This window comes from Nycticebus coucang, chromosome 10 (genome assembly GCF_027406575.1).
Source record: "Nycticebus coucang isolate mNycCou1 chromosome 10, mNycCou1.pri, whole genome shotgun sequence".
NCBI lineage: Eukaryota > Metazoa > Chordata > Mammalia > Primates > Lorisidae > Nycticebus > Nycticebus coucang.
This window is the reverse complement of record NC_069789.1, coordinates 69225052-69247014: the sequence shown is the minus strand read 5'-3', so window position 1 is coordinate 69247014 and position 21963 is coordinate 69225052. Positions and strand designations below refer to the sequence as shown.

Sequence of the window (21963 nt, the reverse complement as noted above, 5' to 3'; positions counted from 1 at the left end):
ACCTGTGGGTTGCGACCCACAGGAACTGTATTAAAGGGTTGCGACATTAGGAAGGTTGAGAACCACTGGCCTATAGGATGAATTTTTCATCCTCATTCCCAGGTGGCCTCTATGTGTACGTGTAATTTCCATAGATAGAAGTAGGTTAGCTAATAAAGTTTCAGAAAATGTAAAGATAAACACCCATGTTAATGAGTCCTGCTTTTGGAGAGGAAGAGATTAAAAAAGTGAAGAATTTTTTGGCATTGACCCCTCTAAGAAATTACTGATTTGCTTATAGAGTAATAGCTCTACGTGAATTCTTAATAAAAATCTTACATGGTTACAAGATACTAAGTCATTTATACAAATAAGAAAACTTTACTTACTGCCATTAAAGTGTTTTTTCCAGAAACTTATAACTGTAGCAAAATATGTTTATGATGTGCTCCATGAATCCTTGCTGTAAAAATTTAAAAAAAATACTGCTTTTAGATCTTTGTCTGAAGCTATGTCAGTGGAAAAAATTGCTGCAATCAAAGCCAAAATTATGGCTAAGAAAAGATCTACTATCAAGACTGATCTAGATGATGATATAACCGCCCTTAAACAGAGGAGTTTTGTCGATGCTGAGGTAGATGTGACCCGAGATATTGTTAGCAGAGAGAGAGTATGGAGGACACGAACAACTATCTTACAGAGCACAGGAAAGGTAATTAAAACTTTCTATTCGTTCAGTAGAGCATGTGTGTTTAATCTGTGATTCGTTATAGAAATGGTTAAAAATTTGTTATTAGGTTTCAAGTTTTATCTGTCTTAAAGATCAGAGATAATGGATTTCCAAATAGTCATATTTGTCATTCCATCCTTAAATATGGTCGTTGGTCATCAAAGAAGATGATGAAAATGTTGGAATCAAAATGTAAGCTCTTCACCTATCATTTGTATATCAAAGAATGGGCCAATTTTCTTGTTGAGTCAGATTTTTGCTTAATGAACAGGAAATATTGATAAAGTTCTCTGGTTATTAATTTTTTCTTCAATAAAGTAGAAAAGTTATAGAAATCAGTTTTATTTGTTTTTTTTTTTTTTTGTGAGACAGAGTCTCAAGCTGTTGCCCTGGGTAATGTGCTATGGTATCATAGCTCTCAGCAACTTCCAACTCTTGGGCTCAAAGTCATCCTCTTGCCTCAGTTTTTCTGTTTTTAGTAGAGACAGGGTCTCGCTCTTGCTCAGGCTGGTCTTTAACCTGTGAGCGCAAGCAATTCACCTGCCTCGGCTTCCCAGAGTACTAAGATTATTGGTGGGAGCCACCCAGCCCAGTTAACATTTGTTGAGTGTATTTTGTAAATTCTGTTCTGTGGGTGTAGCAAATAATTTTTGGTTTTCTTTTTGCTCCAGTATTATAGGATTTTCCTTTCTTTCCATTCTTCTTTTCTTCCCCTCCTCCTCTCATCCTCCCTTCCTCCTTCTTTTCTCCTTTTCACTCTTACAAATAGTGCATTAAAAACGTTGTTATGTATATCTTTGTTCATTTATATGTGTGTATTGCCAAAGGATTAATTCTCAGAAATGAATTGGTGGTCAAAGGAGATGTACACTTTAAATTAAAAAAAAAATAAAAATTTGAAAAAATGCTGATACTCATTATTTTAATGTATCTCCAGAAAGGATGCTTGATTCTGTTTCAACATTGTTCTAGAAAGGTAGGTTTTAGTTGTGGAATTTTGGGATTTTAACATTTTTATTAAATCATAACTGTATACAATGATATGATTATGGGGCATCATACACTCACTTCATAAGCCATTTGACACATTTTTATCACAGTGGTTAACATAGCCTTTCCGGCGTTATCTCAGTTACTGTGCCAAAACATTTACATTCTACATTTACCAAGTTTCGCAAATACCCCTGTAATATGCACCACAGGTGTGATCCCTCCGATTCCCCTCCCTCTACCCACCCCCCCCTTTCCCACTTCCCCCTATTGTTAAGTTGTAGCTCGGTTATAGTTTTCATGTGAGAGTCTTTGGGATTTTATCTTTAAATTATTGTGCTGTTTTAGTAGGAATAAAGCTAAAAGATTTAGTAGAAAAGAGCATATAAACAAAAGAATTACTTCTTTTTCTTTTGTACTTTGATTTGTTCTACAAAATACTTGAGGTTGAGATTGAATCATTCTCCAGAACTTAGAGAAATCTGAGGATATGAATAAGCGTCTATTTTTATTTAAAATAAAATGATCTCCTGGTACTAATTTTTGTTGCCTAATATGCCTAATACTTGAATGATATTGTGACTTAGGTTCATTCACCAATGTTCATTATAATTACTAAAAAATCTGAAACTGATACTAAAGGAGTAAAATAGTGATATACACATACTTCACCTTGCTTTCAGATCAAATATTACATTTTCTTTTTTTTATTTTATTAGATCATAACCATGTATATTACTGCATTTATGGGGTACAATGTGCTGATTTTATGTACAATTTGGAATGTTTACATCAAACTGGTTAACATATTCACTTCACTTATTTAATTGTTGTTTAGACATTTATACTCTACTATTAATATATTAATATGCACAATAAGTGAGGTCCCACCGATTACCCTCCCGCCCCGTGTCTCCCCCCCCCCTTTCCCTCGCCCTCCTCTTCTCTCCTTTCTGGGCTATAAGTGTGTTTTATCTTTTGTCTGAAGGTGTGGGTACTTATATATATATTTTCAAATAACTGAGATGAATAATTTTCTTTGGGCTCTAGGTGGCAGGATTGTACCATTATTTCAAAACTTAGTGTTGTAATTTAATTTAATGTTGTATCTTTTTAAAGATAAGTTAATAATTAAGAATTGTTTGTTAACTAGGTTTGCCTCTATGATTAAAAAAAATATATTTTGAGATAGTCTCTTTTATGTACTGTTTTTCCCCACTAAATACTAAAAATAAAAATACTCTTAGACACTTAGAGCTCTATGGGTTTTAGTCAGATCTTGAGTATTACTAGTTATTATGTCTTTCTTAATTTTCGAGTTTCAGCAATAAAAGATAGTTTCAAGATTCTATAAGAGGCCAGGTGTGGTGGCTCTTGCCTGTAATCCTAGCGGTCTGGGAGGCCTAGGCAGGTGGTTTGCTGAAGCTCAGAAGTTTGAGACTGGCCTGAGGAAGAGCGAGACCCCCGTCTCTACCAAAAAGAGAAAACTGGCCAGGCATAGTGGACAGTGCCTGTAGTTCCGGTTACATAGGAGGCTGAGGCAAGAGTTGGCTTTGAGCCCAAGAATTTGAGGTTGTTATGAGCAATGATGCTATGGCACTCTGTCTAGGGCAACAGAGTGAGACTGTCTCAAAAAAAAAGATTCTATAAGAAATATAAATTTGTTCTTTTATGCAATTATATTGCAAAGTGCCCCAAAGCAACCAGATTTTATGACATTTAAAACACATACTTTCAGGCTGGGTGTTCTGGCTCATGTCTAGCACTTTAGGAGCCCTTGATGGGACAATCACTTGAGGCCAGGATTTCCACATCAGCCTTGGCAACATAGTAAGACTCTGTCTCAACAGAAAAAAAATAGAAAATTTATCCAGGCATGGTGGCATGCATATAGTCCTATTAGTTGGGAGACTAAGTCAGGACGATTGCCAGAATCCAGGAGTTTGAGGCTGCCATGAGCTGTGATCTCACCACTATACTCCAGCCTTAGGGTGATGGTTAGGCCCGGTCTCAAAAACAAACAAAAAACACATACTGCTAAACTTGTATAAATTATTATGTTTGTTGCTAAAATTTTTATAATAAAATGATACCAGTAATAGGAAGATAATAATCACCTATAATTCAACCATAGCTGATAACAGTATTGCTTTTCAATTACTTTTGTAATAAAGCTAAGGTTTTATTTTATTTTACACTGTGTTGACTTTTGTGGTGATGCTGCAAAATCAAGGGTTGATAAAACAGCTGGTACTATAACATGAATCAAGGTAGTATCACCAAACTTTAAACCATCATAAATAATGTTCTTGATGAAGTTTTAAAATATATTAATTTTGTTATATCTTTGTTAATGAACCCACAAAGGGGTTTACCTCTTGACGCTTGAATATGTCTTTTTTTATTTTTTGTATAATGAAATTGGAATGTGTAAAGCACTTGACGCATATCAAAATATGGTAATCTCCATGAATAGCATCTGTGCCGTTGTTTGAGCTGCAAGGTAAATCACTGGCTTTTTCACAGAAAACAGTTTTTTATGTGAATTACTATGTTATTCAGATTGGGTATTTGGCAGACATGTTTTGAAAATGAGGGAAGTAAATCTGTTCCTTCAACAAAAGCAACTGACAGTATTTTTTTGCCAGTGATAAGAAATGTGAACATTCATGGGGAAATTGGAATTTTGAAAAGTGTCTTAATGTTAGCTGCTATGACCATAACAGCTTCTACTACTTAAAGAGTCTCCTGATGAGTCTTATACAATATCAACAAATGTAATTTCACTGTGTTAATATTTGGAAGATATGCATAATCAGTGATTGCTATTTAGATGGCCAGTGAATACTGTTATAAAATCATGTGTGAGTAGAAAATCCATTTAAAGTTCAGGAGAAACTGATGGATTTTAAAGTAACAATATAGAAAGTGTATGGATATGGTTTCCACATTGCATTAACCTTTAATAAATTGCCATTTATAATGTTTTGGTATGATGTAAAAGAAGACTGTCCATAATTATCTCTAAAGCTATTAGAATTTTACTTCTTTTTTCAATTGTTTGTGTATAGAGTTTTGACAAAACAAGATAGCACAACAAATGTGGAATGTAGAAGCAGATATGAAAATACCGCTTTTTTCTTTTAAGTCAGACATTAAGGAAATTTGCAGACGTTTAAAAGAGCGCTACTTTCTTGTCACTACTTTTTTGGGCATTTTGGGAAATATTTTTTGTGAAATACGATGTTTGCATGGAATCTTTCTTTTGTTTTTCTTCATTTTTAGAGGAGTTTAATCTTTTTTTCCAGTTTTAATCTTTTTTTTTTGAGACAGAGTCTTACTCTGTTGCCTTGGGTAGAGTGCCATGGCATGAGCCTATCTCATAGCAACCTGAAACTTTTGGGTCAAGGATCCTCTTGCCTCAGCTTCCTTCTGAGTAGCTGGGACTACAGGTGCCTGCCGCAACATTTGTCTAGTTTTTCTCTAGTCAGAATACAAGTCCATCTTAAGTCAAAGAGCACCTATACTTTCCAACTTAGAAATTTTTGAAAGTGTACATTGACTTTTCTTTTATTATGATTTGTTTTATTAATATTTAACAATCTAGGAAGTTTGCAGCTATCAGCAGTTTCAGTGCAATTTCAGGTGCAGTTGAGAATTTAGGAATCTTAGTGGAGGTGTTAGCATAACTAACTTTGAAGTTAAAATGCGTGTATGTGTACTTTTTATAGCACATGTGAAGGGCTCTCTGTCAAATTGACTTCACTTATTTTATTCTCAGCAAACTGACCTGGGCTGCTCAGCATGACTTCTTGTTCTGATGTTAGTACATGTTCTTTTACAACAATAAATGCATGACCATCAGAAAATGTCAATTTTATATACATGGCATCAGGGCCTTCACAGCTACCATAGGTTTTCTCCTATCTATCCATTATGTTCGTAGGAAATTCTAGTTTACTTCCTTAGAAACTTCAGTAGTTCCATTATTTCATTGAAAAACAACTCTTCTATGGCCATGCATGCTGACTCATGCCTGAAATCCCATTTGGGAGGCCAAGTGGAAGGATCATTTGAGACCAGGAGTTTGACAGCAGCCTGGGCAACACAGTGAGACCCCATTTTCAGAAGCCCCGTAGCTGCTGCAGCTGATCCCCACATACTACCATAGCTCCTACTTTTAGGACCACCTCCTCAACCTCTAGCTGGCTGTTCCCATGGGTTTTGAGGCAGCTGGCAGCCAGAATAATTACTAATTCTTTTGCAGTGTAGTACTCACTTTTAATAGTATCCTAAAACTTTCAATATCTTGTGTAATTTCTAGCAATCTGAAACTAGCACTGGAGTTTATTATACAGAGGAAGCTATATGAAATAGTAGTTGATTTCTTTCTGAATTAGGAAGCCTGTTTGACAGGTCTGTTACATTTTATTTGTTAGCTTGTTTCCTATTTGTGTATTCGAAAGTACAGAATATGAATACATTTGTAGACAATTACGCAGTTTAAAATGGAAATAAAATGAATAATACTGGTTTTATCATAGTTTCTGGGTCAGTTTCTCAGTAGTAGTTGGTTTTTACTTAATGTCTGTATAATGATACATCATGATGATGTAGGAAAGAACCTATAGGAAGAAAACTTAGTTATTGTTTATTAAGTAAACTTATTATTTTTGTGTATTTAATTTTAAGTGAGCTTAATTAAAACCATTTATGTTTTAGAATTTTTCCAAGAATATATTTGCAATTCTTCAATCTGTAAAAGCCAGAGAAGAAGGACGTGCACCTGAACAGCGACCGGTCCCAAATGCAGCACCTGTGGTAAGGAATCTTTTACTGCTGTCTGGTAATTTTAATGAAAGTGTCATGTATATTTCATTGTTGTAATTTTGAAGATATCACAATGTTATAAAATGAATAGGTTCTAAATGTTTTACTGATTCAGTGTGATTGAAAGATGTGAAAACCCTTCCCAGCATTAAAAATTACTTACTTCAATGGTAATTCTTAACTGGAGTCAGAGTCTGAAAGGGAAAAAGCCCTCTGAGCAAGTAAACTGTAGCTGGCCTACTTAGTGTTGCTTGGGAGAATCACTAACCATTGTAAAAACATTTAAATCCCCGTTACTTTCCAGCTTGGGACTCTTTGCTGTCATTGCTATTTGTGACATCTTGGTGAATGTATTTCTCTTAATCACCACTCTTTCATGGTGGCCCTTTCTTTGTACCTCAGTTACCTGCTCTGAGATACTCTTTGAGATGCCACTTCAGACACTCCGAAAATGTACTTTCCAGTTTTGTAGAAAATCCTTGAAGCTGTTTTCTTATGAGTTAACAAAGGGGGAAAATAAAAAATACATGTTTCTGTTTTATGTAGAGTTTTAAAAAGCATCTTGAAATGTTGTAGAGTGTTAATACATCTTTGGAAGATGTAGTAGTTTTATTTGTTCATGAAATCATTGGTATTTAACTTTCAGAGGTAATAGATTTTTGCTTATAATTAGATAAATACTTCTGGTTGACTTTTCAGTGACTCTTCATTTGTTAGGTGATATGCTAGGGATCTTGAGATACAGTGAGAAAGATTCACATCTCTGTCCTCTTTGAGCTTATAGTCTAGTAAGTTAGACTTACTAGATGATTAAAAAAAATGCTAGTAGGGTAAGTACAATGATGGTAAAGCACAGGGTGCTGAATTGGTTGACATTTGGAATAGCAGTTGGTGGGAAATGACATCAAACCTTAAAACAGTTGAGCCATCATCTTTGAGACTATAAATATACTTTGTGTGTTTATATAATCATTATATTACTTGAAAATTTTAATATTTGGCACTTGATTATAGAGATGTGTACCAGTGACCATCTTGATAAGTATCTTCTATTTGGAATAATACTTGAGATGGAATCCTGCTGTAACAAAATGAAAAGTATTTCATTCTAGGGCAGCTCTTGTAGCTCAGTGGGTAGGGCGCTGGCCACATACACTGAGGCTGACAGGTTTGAACCCGGCCCGGGTCAGCTAAAATGACAATGATAACTGCAACAACAAAAAAAAATATCTGGGTATTGTTGCAGGTGCCTGCAGTCCTAGCTACTTGGGAGAATGAGGCAAGAGAATCGCTTAAGCCCAAGAGTTAGAGGTTGCTGTGAGCTGTGACGCCACGGCATTCTACTCAGGGCAACAGCTTAAAACTCTGTCTTCCCCCCCTCAAAAAAGTATTTTATTCTTCATGAATTTTCTGAGCAGCTTTGGAATGGTCTTCAAATTTGCACTTTTAGTTTATTACAGACTGTAAGTTTTGGGTAAAATATTTCTTAATTAAATAATGCATCATTAGATTGACAACTTTTTCTGGGTACTATATTTAAAAACATAACACCTATTCTGTTTTACCCTATACATTTATAATGGGTTTATTTTCATAGTTTTCATGTTTATTTAATTTGAGGGTTAACAATCTAAGCTAGTGTATGATGCCCCATGATCATATCAATGTACACAGCTATGATTTAATAAAAAAATAATAAAAATAAATAAAAATTAAAAAAAACAAAAAAAAAAACCCAATCTGGTGGTAATTCAATTAAAAGCCCCAAATTTTAGCTTAATAAACTTTGAATTAGAAGGCTTTTTTTCTTTTTTGGTTAAAAAATCGTAAGTGGGAGAATGTTATTTCATAAAGATCCTTATGTAACCAGTTGGAATTATTAAACATACCCATTTTATTTTTCCTGAGAGTTTTGCCCTTAGCCTTGGTGTTAATATGCTTAGGATCCTTTGCCTTTGTCCCTAATACAGATGCTAATTTTCTAGCAGTAAATAATATCACAAAAGTAAGCATTAAATGACTAGTGGTTTACTTCCAAGTTTTTGTCTTATTGGCTATACTAAGAAAATAAGCTCAGAAAATGAATGTTTACGAGTATTAAATAAACATCATTAAAAAAATTAATATTTAACTCTTATCTTTCTATAGGATCCGACGTTGCGTACCAAACAGCCTATCCCAGCTGCCTATAACAGATATGACCAGGAAAGATTCAAAGGAAAAGAAGGCAAGATGCTTGATTTTTATCTTCCTTTTAACTGAGTTGATGCTCAAATTGAAAGGCAGTATGTCCTGATAGTTAAGAGCAGTGGTTAGCAATGTAATGTCTGTAGGCCAGATCTGGCCCACTGCATGTATTGTAAATAAAGTTTTGTTGGAACACAGCTACACTCATTCATCTATGAATTATCTGTGGGTGCTTTAGCTCTGTGACAGAAGTATTGAGTTGTTTCATTAGAGACTCTACAGCTTGCAAAACCTAAAGATACTATCTGATGCTTTACAGGAAAAAATGGCCAATTCTTGGCTAATAGCGTGGATTCTAGATTCAGATAGCTTATGTCACAGTTACTTTTAATGCAAATTTTAATGTTAGTTTAACTGCATTTATCTCAGTTTTCTCTTGTATAATTACAATACTAATAGTATCTGTCTCTCAGGGTTATGTTAGGGATTGAACAGTTAACAAGTATTGAGTCTCCAGAGTAGTGTCGTTATAATAAGCTGTTTGATATTATTAATAGTAGTACTGTTTCTAAAGAATTTATTTTGGAGTGGTGATCCTATGTATCAAATCATGTTCCCTAAATTCCAATGTATACATTGGGAACTTGGGAAACATAGACCTAGAGCAGTGATATATTTCTGATAGCCTATCTGATGTTCTGGCAATAATGAACCATTTCCATACTAGTGAGGTGATTAGTGAAGTGGGCGTCTAACATCAGTATAACTTCTTGGGATCTTCATTCATGTTGATTTGATTCATGAAAATATGAGATAGAAGCAACCAGAAGTTTAAAATTTATGATTTTTTTCCCTAAATAATCTGAACTCCATTTATGTTTCTTTAAAGGATATGTTGCCTTGATGCAGTGAATTTTGTGTGCTGACTTCATTTACTAGATAAAGACACATGTTATATACATGCCATAAAGAAACAGTGCATTATTTACTGCAGTGTTTTTCTTTTGGAATCAATTTATATAAAGTGGAGATTGGAAAATAATAGCCTAAAGATCAAATCTGACCCTCTGTGGGCCAAATTGGACCACACCCAATTGAATGCATATACTGTTTGTCCTGCTTTTGCACACTGCAGAATTCAGTAGTTGTGACAGATAATTGATTGCCCACAATTTGAAAAATATTTACCATACAACTCTTTACTAAAGGGCATATTGGAACTCTGCCTTAGAGCTCCCATCATTATTTACAACATTGCTTTCTATAAAATGTGTCACATATGCCTCATTATTATAACTTTGGAACACAACTGCTTATAACTTAGGGACTTCTCATGATATTAGGTACTTTTAGTGGTATTATCATTGGGTTTTAATGGTAATTTGGAAGGTATAAAGTATTTTATTCAGTCTTAATTTTGGAACATAATTGTGTATGTAGTCTTAATTACCTCCCACACAATTGGCTTGTTGGTGTATATGGAATATATTTTGAGGTTGATATCCTTTTTAAAGTTACTGTCATTACAAGTATGTAATTCAACTTTATATGTAGTAGATTTAAGGGTTTGTTATACTGTTGAGCTGTCAGATATAATGTAGATTATTGTTTTATATTTGTTATAGATCATAAAATATATGATATATAAAATCTAACAGTAAACCCCTTTTCTTTATAGAAACGGAGGGCTTCAAAATTGACACTATGGGCACCTACCATGGTATGACACTGAAATCTGTAACGGTAAGTTATTTTGACTGCAGATGTTCTTTTGTTCCGGGCAGTTTGTGTGAGTAGCAGATGTTGAATAAAACCATTGTTTTCTAGTATTTCCTATTTCAAACCTTTATCTTTAATGACCCATTGTGCCAGTTGATGCATGTGATATATTGTTTGATTCATGGGTATCCTGTTTGTTTTTATTATTTTTTTTCCAAAATAAGTTGAGTATGTGTAAAAGCTGTTTTGATTAACTTGCAAGTAGGATGATGCTACCTGGTTAAATCATTTAAAGCCATCGAGTTACAAGATCTATTTGGGAGAGTTCTTTGTCATAATATCTTGTGTTCTTTAAAATGTAATACCTTATGGTCTTTAAAAAGGCAGATTACAGTGCTTGATGTATGGTGTACAAAGTATATACTTGACAGAATCAAATACTGGATGTCCATGAACATAAGTCTTTGGTTCACTTTTGGCAAACTTTTTTATTTTTTAACCGCCTAAAATTGGTTATTTCTAGATGCTGTGCCCAAGTTACATTTAACACTTTCACTTTCATTAGGCAATATTAGGACTTGGTGATATAGTGCAGGAATTTTGTTAACCTTATTTTGCATATTTGTATTCTGGAGTATTATGCCTCTTATACTTTAAAAATACTATGTGTATGTATTAATTAGAGTATATACTTAAAACACTGCTACTGAACTTTTGTCTTCGCTTGTAGATTATCAGATCTTTATGAGTTTTATATGACATGGAATCATTATATATTTGCTGTGATTTCTCAGAATTAAGATATATCCTTATATTTACAGGGAATTTGCCATGCTTTGCTTACACATTTCCAGAAGTAGGTAGCAAGTAAGAGTATAGAATCTGGTTTTAAAAGTTAGAATTTGTGTTTTTACACTTCAAATTACAATTGGATTTCAGTTATTTTGTTGATAACTTCTTTTAAAATGTCATCAGATTTGTTTTTGTATTATTAAAGTTGTATGAAGCTGGGTGTGATAGCACTTTGTAAGGCTGAAGCAGGATGCTTGCTTGAGCCCAAGGAGTCAGAGCCTGCAGTGAGCTATGATGGTGCCACTGCACTGGACAACAAACATAGCTAGATTTTCAATATGTAGGTAAGGTGTTAGAAGTATAATAATATCACCATTAGCTTTCACTTTCTGGAGGCTCTAGAATTTCAGTCTCTCAGTCAGGTTATATATTTTTTTTTCATTCATCCATTTACATTATAGCTAAGGTATATAACATGATGTTTTGTATGTTAATATATACACATGGTAAAGTGATTACTACACTCAGACAAATACACATACATATCCGTCACTTTGCAGAGCCACCTTTTCCCAGTGGTAGCTAAATACTAAATTGCCCACACACATTCCTAGTAAATTTCAGTGCCGCACAATGTCGTTAACTGTGGTTCCCAAGCTGCAGATGAGGTCTTTGTAGCTTCGTGCTCTCTGACTGCATTTTCTCACGTGGTTCAATCCACCCCACCCTACCCCCTCCAGTAACCACCGTGCTACTCTAAGTTTCCATGTATTTATTATCCATAAATAATTCCATTATTTATTCACAGATTCTGTGAATAAAAGGGATTATGTACTATTTTTCTTTCTTTCAGTTAGCATAATGCCCCTTGGTTTCCTTCATGGGAAGGTCTCCTCATTTCTTTTAGGTCTAATAATACTTCACTATGTCTATGTACACATGTACCACAATTTATCATCCGTCTGTCTACTGGTAATCAGGTTGTTTCCATATCTTGGCTGTTGTGAAAGTGCTGCAGTGAACACAGGAGTGCAAAGGTCTGTACGTGGTTCCCAGCTCCTTTCCTCTGGGTCTTAGTGAGAGGAGAGAATGCTGGGTCACAGGGTAATTCTAGGTTAGCGTTTTTAGGAACTCTTCAAAGGTAGGCGTTATGACTGACCTTCAGAGAAAGTAGAAGTGTGCAAGAGTGACACTTCTTCCCAAGCATCTCCTTGGGGTATAAACTCAAGTGACCCTGGAGTTAGAAACTCATGCTTAGAAATCCCTTCCCTTATTTATCAGTTCACTCGCCGCCAGTGAGCGCCTTGCTCACTGTGCTTGTCTTAAAGGCCATTTACACCTGTCACATTCCCAGCAGATTGGAGACACCCATTTCTCCCCTTTCTACTCAAGTCTGAGCAGACTTGGTGCCTTTTTTTTTTTTTTAATTTTTATTTTTACATATACATGTGGTAATTAGGTTTCCATTTTTTTTGCCTTCATAAAATTAAAAAGGCTTACAATTTAATGACAATAAGTATGTTTAAGATAAGGACTAGAAACAAAAACCTCGTAAAGAACCAACGAACATAAATACATTCAGAAAAGGAATCAGACAATTGATACATTGAAATATTAAGTAATAATAATAATAATAATAATGCAAAGAAAGTAACATTTACATTGCAAATAAGAGTATGTCTGTTACAGAATGCTTTGAGATTCAGTATGGAGTCGTCAGTTAACTTATTTTTTTTTTTTAAGTATCAAAAAATAGACAACTAATATTTATAAATAAAAGTAAAAGATAATTTCAAAAAACAGATCATGCTAAATCTTATAGACAATAGAAAAAGAAGAAATGCTTCAAAATCATTCTACTTGATCTGGGTACACCTGATATTAAAATTGGAGAAAATATATTATTATAAAGGAGAAATTATAAACATGTCACTTATAAATGAGGATACACTATCCTAGACAACATATTAACAAGTAGAGTTAAAAATTAATGTTTAAGTAATATACTTCGGTCAAAATTAAAACCAATTTATGTGAAAATTAGTCACTATTTTCTTTTCTTGTTTTTTTTTTCTTCTTTTCCTTTCCCTCAGCCCTTCCCTCCTTCTCTGTCTGCTCTCCCTTTCCCCCATACCCCACCGTGTCATTAATTGTCTTCATCTCAAAATTTGAGTACACATTCCTGTGATGCTTCAGTAAGAATAATGTGTTCTACCTCCATCCAGGTTAGTTCAGGTTATATGCTTAAAAGTAGGAACCCCTACATTAATAACCTCCCCACCCTACCATTTTATAAAGCTTTTATAAGTCCCCTTTATAAAGCTCCTTTCATTCTCATTTTGTTGTTGTTGTTTTTTTTTGTTTGTTTGTTTGTTTTGTTTTTTTTCCTGGCCCTGACCAAAAGTTGGCCCTGGCCAATTTTTTTTTTTTAATTATTAAATCCACAGCTGTGTACATTAATGCGCTCATGGGGCACCATACACTGGTTTTATACATAGTTTGACACATTTTCATCATACTGGTTTGACAAAGCCTTCCTGGCATTTTCCTAGTTACTGTGTTAAGACAATTATATTCTACATTTACTAAGTTTCACATTCTCATTTTGTTGTTGATTAATTTGCTGTTCATCTTTGATAGAAGTGTTTTGGGAGTGCTACAGTAGCAGTGACATTCTGGAGTTATGTTTAGAGCCCAGGCCTGCAGAAGATGGAGATCATTGTTTAATACTTTCTTACTGGCTTGGGGTGCGTAGCTCAGTGAGTGGGGCGCCAGCCACATACACCGAGGCTGGTGGGTTTGAGCCCAGCCCACACCTGCTAAACAACAATGACACTGCAACCAAAAATGGCTGGGCGTTGTGGTGGGTGCCTGTAGTCACAGCTATTCAGGAGGCTGAGGCAGGAGAATCACTTAAGTCCAAGAGTTTGAGGTCACTGTGAGCTATGATGGCACCGAGGGTGAATAGTGAGACTCTGTCACAAGAAAAAAAAAATACTTTTCTTCTTTCTTCCTTAGGGATCTTTTTTTATTTTTTTTTTTCCCCTCTCTTCCTTAAGCAAGTATTTGTTGAGTATATGTAGTGTGCTACGTGCCATGTACTGGGCTGGGTGCTGGAACATCAAAGATGTGTTCTTGAGGACTTGATTTATGGTCTGGTTTCTACACATTAGTCAGTCACTCATATTTAAAATTGGGACTGTGTCAAGTATGTAGAGGCTTGTTGTGACACAAGAGCTTAAAATTGGGGGATTCGTTGGCGTTAGACTACTTCATTGAGGAGGTAATACTTGAAGACAGACCTGAAGTTTGTGTAGGACTGTGATTCCTACCTGCTGAACCCTAGACCAGTACTGTCTGAACTCTGCCTCCTGTCAGATTAGTGGAAGCATTAGATTCTCATAGGAAGGCGAAACCTACTGGAAACTGTGTGCATGAGAGATTTTAGAATTCTTATGAGAAACCAAATGCCTAATGATCTGAGGTGGAGCCAAGGCAGTGATGCTAATACTAGGGAGTGGCCGCAAATATAGATTATCATTAGCAAAGATAATCTTTGACTTGCATAGAGACTATAATAAATCAATTGCTTGCAGACTCACATGAAAACTCTTCCCAGTGAGTGGCAAGTGACAGTTAAGCTATATCTGGTGGCAGGCTTTAATGTGGCAAGTGAGTTGATGTACTTTAGTTGTATAGCTGCATCTGGTGGCAGGTTTTAAGTCAGAAGCCAACCTTTAATTTAATACATGCGTGGCCTGCCCATTATTATTATTTTTTTAATTTATTTTTATTGTTAAATCATAGCTGTGCACATTAGTGCAATCAAGGGCTACAATGTGCGGGTTTCATATACAATCTGAAATATTCTCATCAGACTGTTCAATGTAGCCTTCATGGCATTTTCTTAGTTACTGTATGTAGGCATTTGTATTCTGCATTTACTAAGTTTCGCCTGTACCCATTCTAAGATGCACCATAGTTGTGGCCTCACCCATTACCCTCCCTCCACCAAAACCTCCCGCCTCCCTTCCCCTTCCTTGGCCCTTTCCCCATAGTCTTCTGCTATAGTTGGGTTATTTTATTTACCACTTTGGTCTGTGCCTGTTTTGTGCTGTGTACTTGTCTCAGACACAGTTTTGGTATGCCCTTAAGGTAACCCTTGCACAAATGAGTAAAAACCAAACATTGCTGGAGAGCTTCTTTGAAAAGGGGAAAACCCCAATGAGGAGACATTCGAAGACTCAAAAGACTGCCAACAAAAATTAAAATTGCATTTAAAAGTAAATATTAGGAGTTCTGTTTAAATTACAGGTTCATTGCAACAGGTAATTCACATTCTTCAAGACTGCTTTTATATAATATGTATCCAATGATAGCTGATCACCTATCATTGGATCAGCTATCCAATGAAGCCATAAAACTTTCAAAAGTGCTTTGCTTCATGAGAAATAACCAAACACTCTACATTAAAAAACAGGTATTTGGAGATTTAAAAAAAAAAAAAAAGTGAACATGAAGAAGAACAGAAGCAATTATTGAAGGCTGCCACTTCATCAAATGTGACTGTCCTGAGAGCATTATTCTTTGTGGCTAACCGCATTGCTAAAGCTTATGTGCCCTTTACTATTGGTGAAGAGTTGATCTTGCCTGTTGCTGGGAACTTTTGGGAGAGGCTGAAGTTTTGAAGGTGGCACAAGTTCATCTTTTGGCTAGCACTGTAACTAGACTAATTGATGAAATAGCAGAGGATATTGAGGCACAATTGTTAGGATTAATAAGTATTACTGTGGTGCACACTCCAGATTGATCAATCTACCAATGCTGACAACAAAGCAACAGTGCTTGTTTTTGTGTGATGTATTTTTCAGGAGGATGTGCAAGAGGATATTTTATGCACACTTTTTTTTTTTTTCTTTTTTTTTGGGCAACCAACACTACAGCTGCTGAACTGTTCAAGTCTTTGAATGATTACATATCAGTAAAACCGAATTGGTCATTTCATGTCTGTATATGCACAGACAGTGGGGCTGCCATGACTGGATGGCTTTCTGGTTTCACTACTTGCCCTGAATTCCATTTGTTCACTTTGCTTTGTGAGGAGTTGGACACAGAGCACACTCGTCTTCTCTTATATATTAAAGTGAGACAGCTTTCTAGAGGTAGATTACTGGCCGGAGTTTTTAGTTATGAGAACCGCTCCATAAATTTCTTTGAGAAAAACAGTCATCATGGGCAGCACATTTCAGTGACACTTCTGGATTGCAAATTTGCTTGCTTATGTGACGTATCCTACCTGCTTAACAAACTCAATCTGTCACTTCAGGGGAGAATGACACTTGTGTTCAAATTGGCAGGTAAAGTGGCTGTATTCAAAGCCAAACTGGAATTATGGGGGTGACGAGTGAATATTGGGGTATTTGACTTGTCTCAAACAGTAGCAGAGATTTAGAAAGAGACTGAGCCAGGGCCTTCTTTTTCCCAGCTGGTGCATGGTCACCTGTCTCAGCTTTCAAAAGAGTGTGTGAGCATTAGTTCCTGATGCCCAAAAGATCCAGAACTAGGAAGGAATGGATCTGTAGCCCATTTATGAATGAGCCAGGTGAATAGACTTTGTCCATGCTGGAAGAGGATCAACTGCTTAGGATTGCCAGTGATGATGACTTCAAAAATGTGTTTGAGACAACTTCACATCTGTGAAAAGCCTGCTTCCATTTCCAACATCCTATCTTTGTGAAGAATGATTTTCTGAAGTGACAACCACCATAACAAGATTACAGAATAGACTGGACATAAGCAACACACTTCGGATGTCACTATATCCCACCCCCCACCCCCCCATGGGACCGTCTAGGTTGCAGGAAAACAAGCTCAGGGCTCCCATTGATACTCATTATGTAATGAGTTGTGTAATTATCTCATTATATATTATGGTATAATAATAGAAATAAAGTACACAATAAATATAATGTGCTTGAGTCATCCCCAAATCATCCCCCTTCCAGTCCATGGAAAAATTGTTTGCCATGAAACTGGTCTCTGGTGCCAAAAAAGTTGGAGATTGCTGGTATAGGAGTTAAGTTGGTAAAGATGATAGAAAAGCATATTTTAGAAACAGTGAACAAAAAAGTAAGAGTAAAAACCCTGTTATGGGAAGAGCATGGAAAGTATAAAAATTTGAAAGAAGACTGTATTGTGTATATTTGAGGGATGACTGTAGGAAGGTTTTTCTTCCAAGAGTTAGGTGGCAGCCTGCTTGCTCATGAAATTGACACAGTGTTTCTTTGAGCATACTGTGGAGTCATTCATTGTGCCAATCTAAATGCAGCCCCAGATAGACTAGTTATTAGGGTCACAGTCTTGCATGGCAACATCCACATCTACCTGAGCAGTGTATACCTATTTTAGTTAAGTTGTTTTCTCTAGATTGCCAGACTCCTCACTTACCTGTTGTGGCCCTGTTTATTTATGCTACCTTCGTAGACACTATTGGCTTTTCAGTTTGAAATTCCTGATCTAAATAAAAGCAGTGCCAGCTTGTTAAAGAGAAGTTAATCAGTTGGAGACACTAAAAATGTAAAGCTTTGAAGTCATTCCTGGCATTGAATCTCAGCTTTGCCACTCATTCTGCTGCTGGTGAAGTTAAGGTTATTTAACCTTTCTATCAGGAATGTTTTAATTTTATGGTAAAGATACTACAACTTAACATCATAGTATTGTTGGAGATTAAAGGAGTCAACTGTATGTAATATGCTTAGTACAGAGAGGACTTGGGAAATAATGGCACTTTTATTATGAACTAATGATTTTATAAATAATCTCAGTTTAACATATGTATAAGTGTAGGCAGCTAGAGCTTCATGGAAGTGTTTAATATTACCTCTTAATATTATTCAGTTTTCATTAAAAGTTGTGAGGACTTGCTTGTTTAAATACTAAGAGAATTCTTTTCCTCTCAAGTAATTAGGATTTTTTTTACTATAGTTGTATGTTTATCTTATATGCCTTTGAGAGAAAATAGCTACAAAGAAGTTATGTAAAAAGGATGATAACCGGTTTTGTCATTTCCATCTGTTACGGCTCATATATAGAAAGAATGGTGATTTGTTCAGATTTAAATTATTTACTTTAAATAGTATACTGTGTATAAAGTATTTGGAATTTTAATATGTAGTCACAGAATTATACGTAGGAATATTACTTTTATGATTGGTGATTTTCTGCACTGTGCATTTAAACTGGAATATTACTCTGCTTGTTAGAATATTATATTGTGCTTGAAATAATTTTCAAAACTTTTTGGTTGTCCTGATACTTCAGGGAACAGGGTTTTCTATCCTAAGCCAGTATAAGTGGTATAAAGGTATACTCTCTAAACAAAACAAAACATTTTTTTAACTATATAGTTCACAAAATATAAAAATTAAAATATTATATATAATAATCCATTACATCTCTTAACTTTTGAAGTTTATTTTATATATTTACTACCTGTTACATGAAGTAATATGTCAGTATTAACATGTTTTGTGCACTGTTGATTTTATATTAGATCTGCATTTTCATAGACTTTTCCAGGAAGCCACCACTAGATAATAATTTTTTCCTTTGTACTCATAAAACATTCTTTATCCTTTTTGTCTCTTTCATAGTAATTTTCTTCTTGATTTTTTCAGTTCTTTTTTGGGGTGGATAATGTTCTGGTTGTAGATTTGGACTATGTCTTCTACAAGGGAGATATGAGAGAGAACTTTCTGTTATGATACATTGGCCTGTTGTAGCATTTTAAGCATCAGTTTTCTCATCTGAAGAAGGGTACAACTTCCTTAGGAATTTTTTTTTGAGGTTTAAATGTATATTTTGTTTAGCGTTGTTCCTTTTAGTGTTTTTTGATTGTAGCATGTAATTGTTTATTGCAGAAATGTTTTTATCTTAAAATATTTCATGTATCTTAAATAGTCTTTATTTATAGTTGGCTAGTATTTAGAGTTATAATTATTTAGATGGGTGGGTATTAATTTCATTTCACTTACACCTTATTTGTGGTAAGAGGTGTTAGAATGTGATTCAAGTGTAATATTTTGTAGTAATCTGCATTTTGATGCTAATGTACTTAAACAAAAATGAATTTTTTTTATTTCATTTCAACCAGAAAGAATATATTGATAGGTGTCAGAGAATCTTAATACATGTGAAGTGAAAGTTTTTTGTGTGTTTTTCAGTTTATGTATCTTAGTGTGATTTATTGAAAATCTATTGCACTCTGTACGGTCTACTGTATACTATAGGATGGTACTTTCAGTGCAGGCTTATACAATCAAACCAGTAATTTAGCTTTGCATTTTGTTAAAGGGTAATTATTGTTTTACTCAAAACATCTTAGAGATTTCATTAGTATCTGTAGCGCACCTTTTAAATAGTTTAAAAAAATCTGTCAATGATTATAGTTTGCCACTATCACATAACACCTGAGACTTACTTCAGACACATAATTTTTGGCATATATATCAGGAGTAGTCTGGAAACCATTGTTTAATTTTTAATAAATTTAACATTGCTTTGCTTCAAAATGTTTCCATATTGATCATTATAAGAATAGGAGAGTAGCTGAGCATTGTAGTGCACACCTGTAGTCCCATCTACTTGGGAGGCTGAGGCAAGAGGATTGCTCCAGCCCAAGAGTTGGAGGTTGCTGTGGTGATGTGATGATGATACCATGGCACTGTACTCTGGGTGACAGTGAGACCCTTTCTCAAAAAAAAAAAAAAAAAAAAAGGAGAAAATAGAAACCAGTTTGGAAATATGATGGTATTTTGTTAACAACATAATAAAAATTTATACTATGAAATTTCAGTTTGGTTTTATATGTTTTTTAAATTGTAGTTCAGTGTTTAATGTTATAATTCTGCATGACTCTCAGAATTGCACAAAAACAGATTTTAGTTTTTTTTAGTTTAATACTCTCTTCTGGACATTTTATAGTAGAGCCTTTTATCTCTATTTCTGTTCACCTGCATCAGTACAACTGTAATCTATTCTATTTTAATAAAATTAGTGTATTAAAGATATTTAGTCTTTTAAATTCTAACTGTCAGTGTACTTGTAGACTAACCACTCCTGTTCTTTTACACACAGTTGCTTTTATTTTATATAGTATTTCTCCTCATTATTTTGAAAAGCAAAGATTAATCTTTAATTCTTTTAATTTCATGAGATGATTTGAACCAGTTTGTTGATATGAAGAATGCAGAGTGTATTATAACATGGTATGTTTGAGTGTTTAGGTGTGTTTTTGAAGAATACTTTTTGTTGGCAGAGCTTCAGTTTGCTATGTTACTTTCCAGGTCTTTGTAAATTGGTTTAGATCTCAGTGGCTTTTCAACCTTTAATATAATTCTTGCATCAAATATTATTTTCTTAGTTGTCTTAGTATTTTTGCCTTAGTATTATTCATAGTATTGTCTAGTGAGTTCATCCCCTCTCTGCTCCCCCCCACCCCCCATCCTGCCAAACCTCTTTAGAGCTTTAATTCTACATTTTGGTTTCTTTTCCAGGTCTTTTTCTTGATGGATGTTTCTTTTAGTGTTGTTCTTCTTGTCTTTCCTGCTTCTCATGTTCCTCTGTGAGTGACTGTTCCATGTTTATTTTCAATATCTGTTTTTTAAACTCTTATTTGCAACTGGTCTGGACAAATCTTGCTATTTAGAAACTAAGCTTTTATTTGAAATTTTAGACTGAATAAGTTTGAGACATTCATTTGAAATACTTAGACATTAAAACTTTTAAAGATAATATTTATGTGCTAAAGACAAAAGTTATAAGACCTGGTGCAGTGACTCACATTTGTAATCTTAGCACTTCGGGAGACCAAGGTGGGAGGATTGCTTGAGGTCAGGAGTTTGAGACTAGCCCGAGCAAGAGTGAGACCCTGTCTCTACAAAAAAAATATAGAAGGCTTGGTGTCCATAGCACAGTAGTTATGGTGCTGGCCACATGCACTGAGGGTGGTGGGTTTGAACCTGGCCCAGGCCAGCTAAACAACAATGATGACTACAACAAAAAAATGGCCGGACATTGTTGCGGGCGCCTGTAGTCACAGCTACTTGGGAGGCTGAGGCAAGAGAAATTGCTTAAGCCCAAGAGTTGAGGTTGCTGTGAGCTGTGATGCTACAGCATTCTGCCGAGGGTGACACACTGAGACTCTCTAAAAAAAAAAAGAACTAGAAAGATCAACCAGCCGTGGTGGTGTGCATCTGTATTCCCAGCTATAGGGGAGGCTGAGTTAGCATGATTACTTGAGGCGGTGAGCTGTGATGAAGCCATTGTACTTTAGTGGGGATGACAGAGTGAGACCTCATAAAAAAGAAATACAAAGTCAGACTATGGAACTTAGATACTTGTCTCATTGTTGAACTTGTCAAATTTTATGGTGTTATTGAAAAAACTTTTGTTCTTTACATTTACATTTTTGCGACAGTATGTAAGATCAAATAGAGTTATTTGGAAATCAAGTCAATTTAACATTTTTTACAGATTGTAGTTAGAATTGATTCAATCTTTTATCATTGTCTATAAATAGTAAATTCTGGTTACTATCAATCCTGTAATTGGTATCTGGTATTTTTAAATAGCTGCTTCAGTCTTCCTGAAGTATCTTTTGGTCGTTTCAATTTTATATATGTTGCCATAAATACCCTAGAATTGAATTCCTAATATATTTCAGTATGCCAAATTTG

At 34.9% G+C, this 21963-nt stretch overlaps 1 protein-coding gene across 1 annotated transcript in view; it reads left to right on the top strand.

The window, feature by feature from the left end:
- The window catches only part of CDC73 (cell division cycle 73), a 138605-nt gene that overhangs the window by 24240 nt on the left and 92402 nt on the right, over nt 1–21963 (top strand). Inside the window, exons 7-10 of the mRNA XM_053606034.1 lie at nt 475–691; nt 6422–6520; nt 8678–8756; nt 10395–10459. Coding sequence (XP_053462009.1) covers nt 475–691; nt 6422–6520; nt 8678–8756; nt 10395–10459 — 460 coding nt within the window. The remainder of the gene's footprint in view (nt 1–474; nt 692–6421; nt 6521–8677; nt 8757–10394; nt 10460–21963) is intronic.